Source organism: Charadrius vociferus, unplaced genomic scaffold (genome assembly GCF_000708025.1).
Source record: "Charadrius vociferus isolate BGI_N301 unplaced genomic scaffold, ASM70802v2 scaffold527, whole genome shotgun sequence".
Lineage (NCBI taxonomy): Eukaryota > Metazoa > Chordata > Aves > Charadriiformes > Charadriidae > Charadrius > Charadrius vociferus.
This window is the reverse complement of record NW_009649428.1, coordinates 202,541-203,556: the sequence shown is the minus strand read 5'-3', so window position 1 is coordinate 203,556 and position 1,016 is coordinate 202,541. Positions and strand designations below refer to the sequence as shown.

Here is a 1,016-nt window from a genome sequence, read left to right as displayed (position 1 = left end):
GAAGTTGCAGAGTGCATTGGTAGTTCAACAACTTGTCTGTATTGCCATCAGAGAGACCCTGTGCTGTTTGTATGAGGATGTCCCTGATGGGAGAGTTCTGGGCTCCTGGGGGCAGGGAGGAGGGTCCATCGTGTGTGTATGTATGTGTGTCTGTGTGTGTTGTCGTGGGGGGATTGAGAGGGTGGCTGCTGTCATGATTCAGCCCTGAGCCCCTTTCTGCTCTTACATCCACAGGCTATTACCGCCCTAGCCCCATGGCTGAGTATACCGAGGACAGTCCTGGGGGGGATTTCGACTTCTTCTCACGCCTGGTGAGCTCCTGGGAGGCTGCAGCTCTTATCCCTGGGAGCCCAGCTCGTAGTGTTGTGGTGAGATCTGGTGAGAAGGGGCATCATGCCTGTTTAGGGTGGCTCTGCTTTGTTGCTGGGGCAAGAGGGGGAAGAGCAGGGAGAAGGACATTGGGTCTTGTGCCTGTCCTTGTTGGGGTGCTCTTCCAGTCCAGCCCTCTAAGGATTGTCTCCTGGTTGTAGGTCTGGGGGTGAAGGGGGCTTTTGTCATTTGACAGGGAGGCATCCTGGTCTCACTCTGTTCTCCCCACAGGGGTAGTGCTGGGCCAAGGTGGTGGTGCGATCTCTCAAATGCTCTGGCCTTTCCGTCTGGGACTAGGAGGTCCCTTGGGCTCTGGGCTCCAGCCTTTCCCATGGATCCACATTCGAGACCTCACTGGGATCGTGTGTCATGCCCTGGAGAGTGAGTGCGTGCAAGGCATCCTCAACGGTGTGTCCCCATCCTCCCCTGCCACCTCCAATGGCACCTTTGCTCAGGAGCTTGCTGCAGCCCTGAGGCGTCCAGCTCTGCTGCCGGTGCCTGCTTGGGCTGTGCGGGCTGTCTTTGGGGCAGAGCGGGCTGTCATGCTGTTGGAGGGCCAGAGGGTGGTGCCAAAACGTACCCTGGAGAGCGGCTACCATTTCATCTTCCCTGACCTATCTGGAGCCCTGAAGGACATCGTGGCTTGA

General features: G+C 57.8%; 1 protein-coding gene across 1 annotated transcript in view; it reads left to right on the top strand.

Moving 5' to 3' along the window:
* The window catches only part of SDR39U1 (short chain dehydrogenase/reductase family 39U, member 1), a 3,001-nt gene extending 1,985 nt beyond the window's left edge, over positions 1–1,016 (top strand). Inside the window, exons 5-6 of the mRNA XM_009889504.1 lie at positions 235–378; positions 601–1,016. Coding sequence (XP_009887806.1) covers positions 235–378; positions 601–1,016 — 560 coding nt within the window. The remainder of the gene's footprint in view (positions 1–234; positions 379–600) is intronic.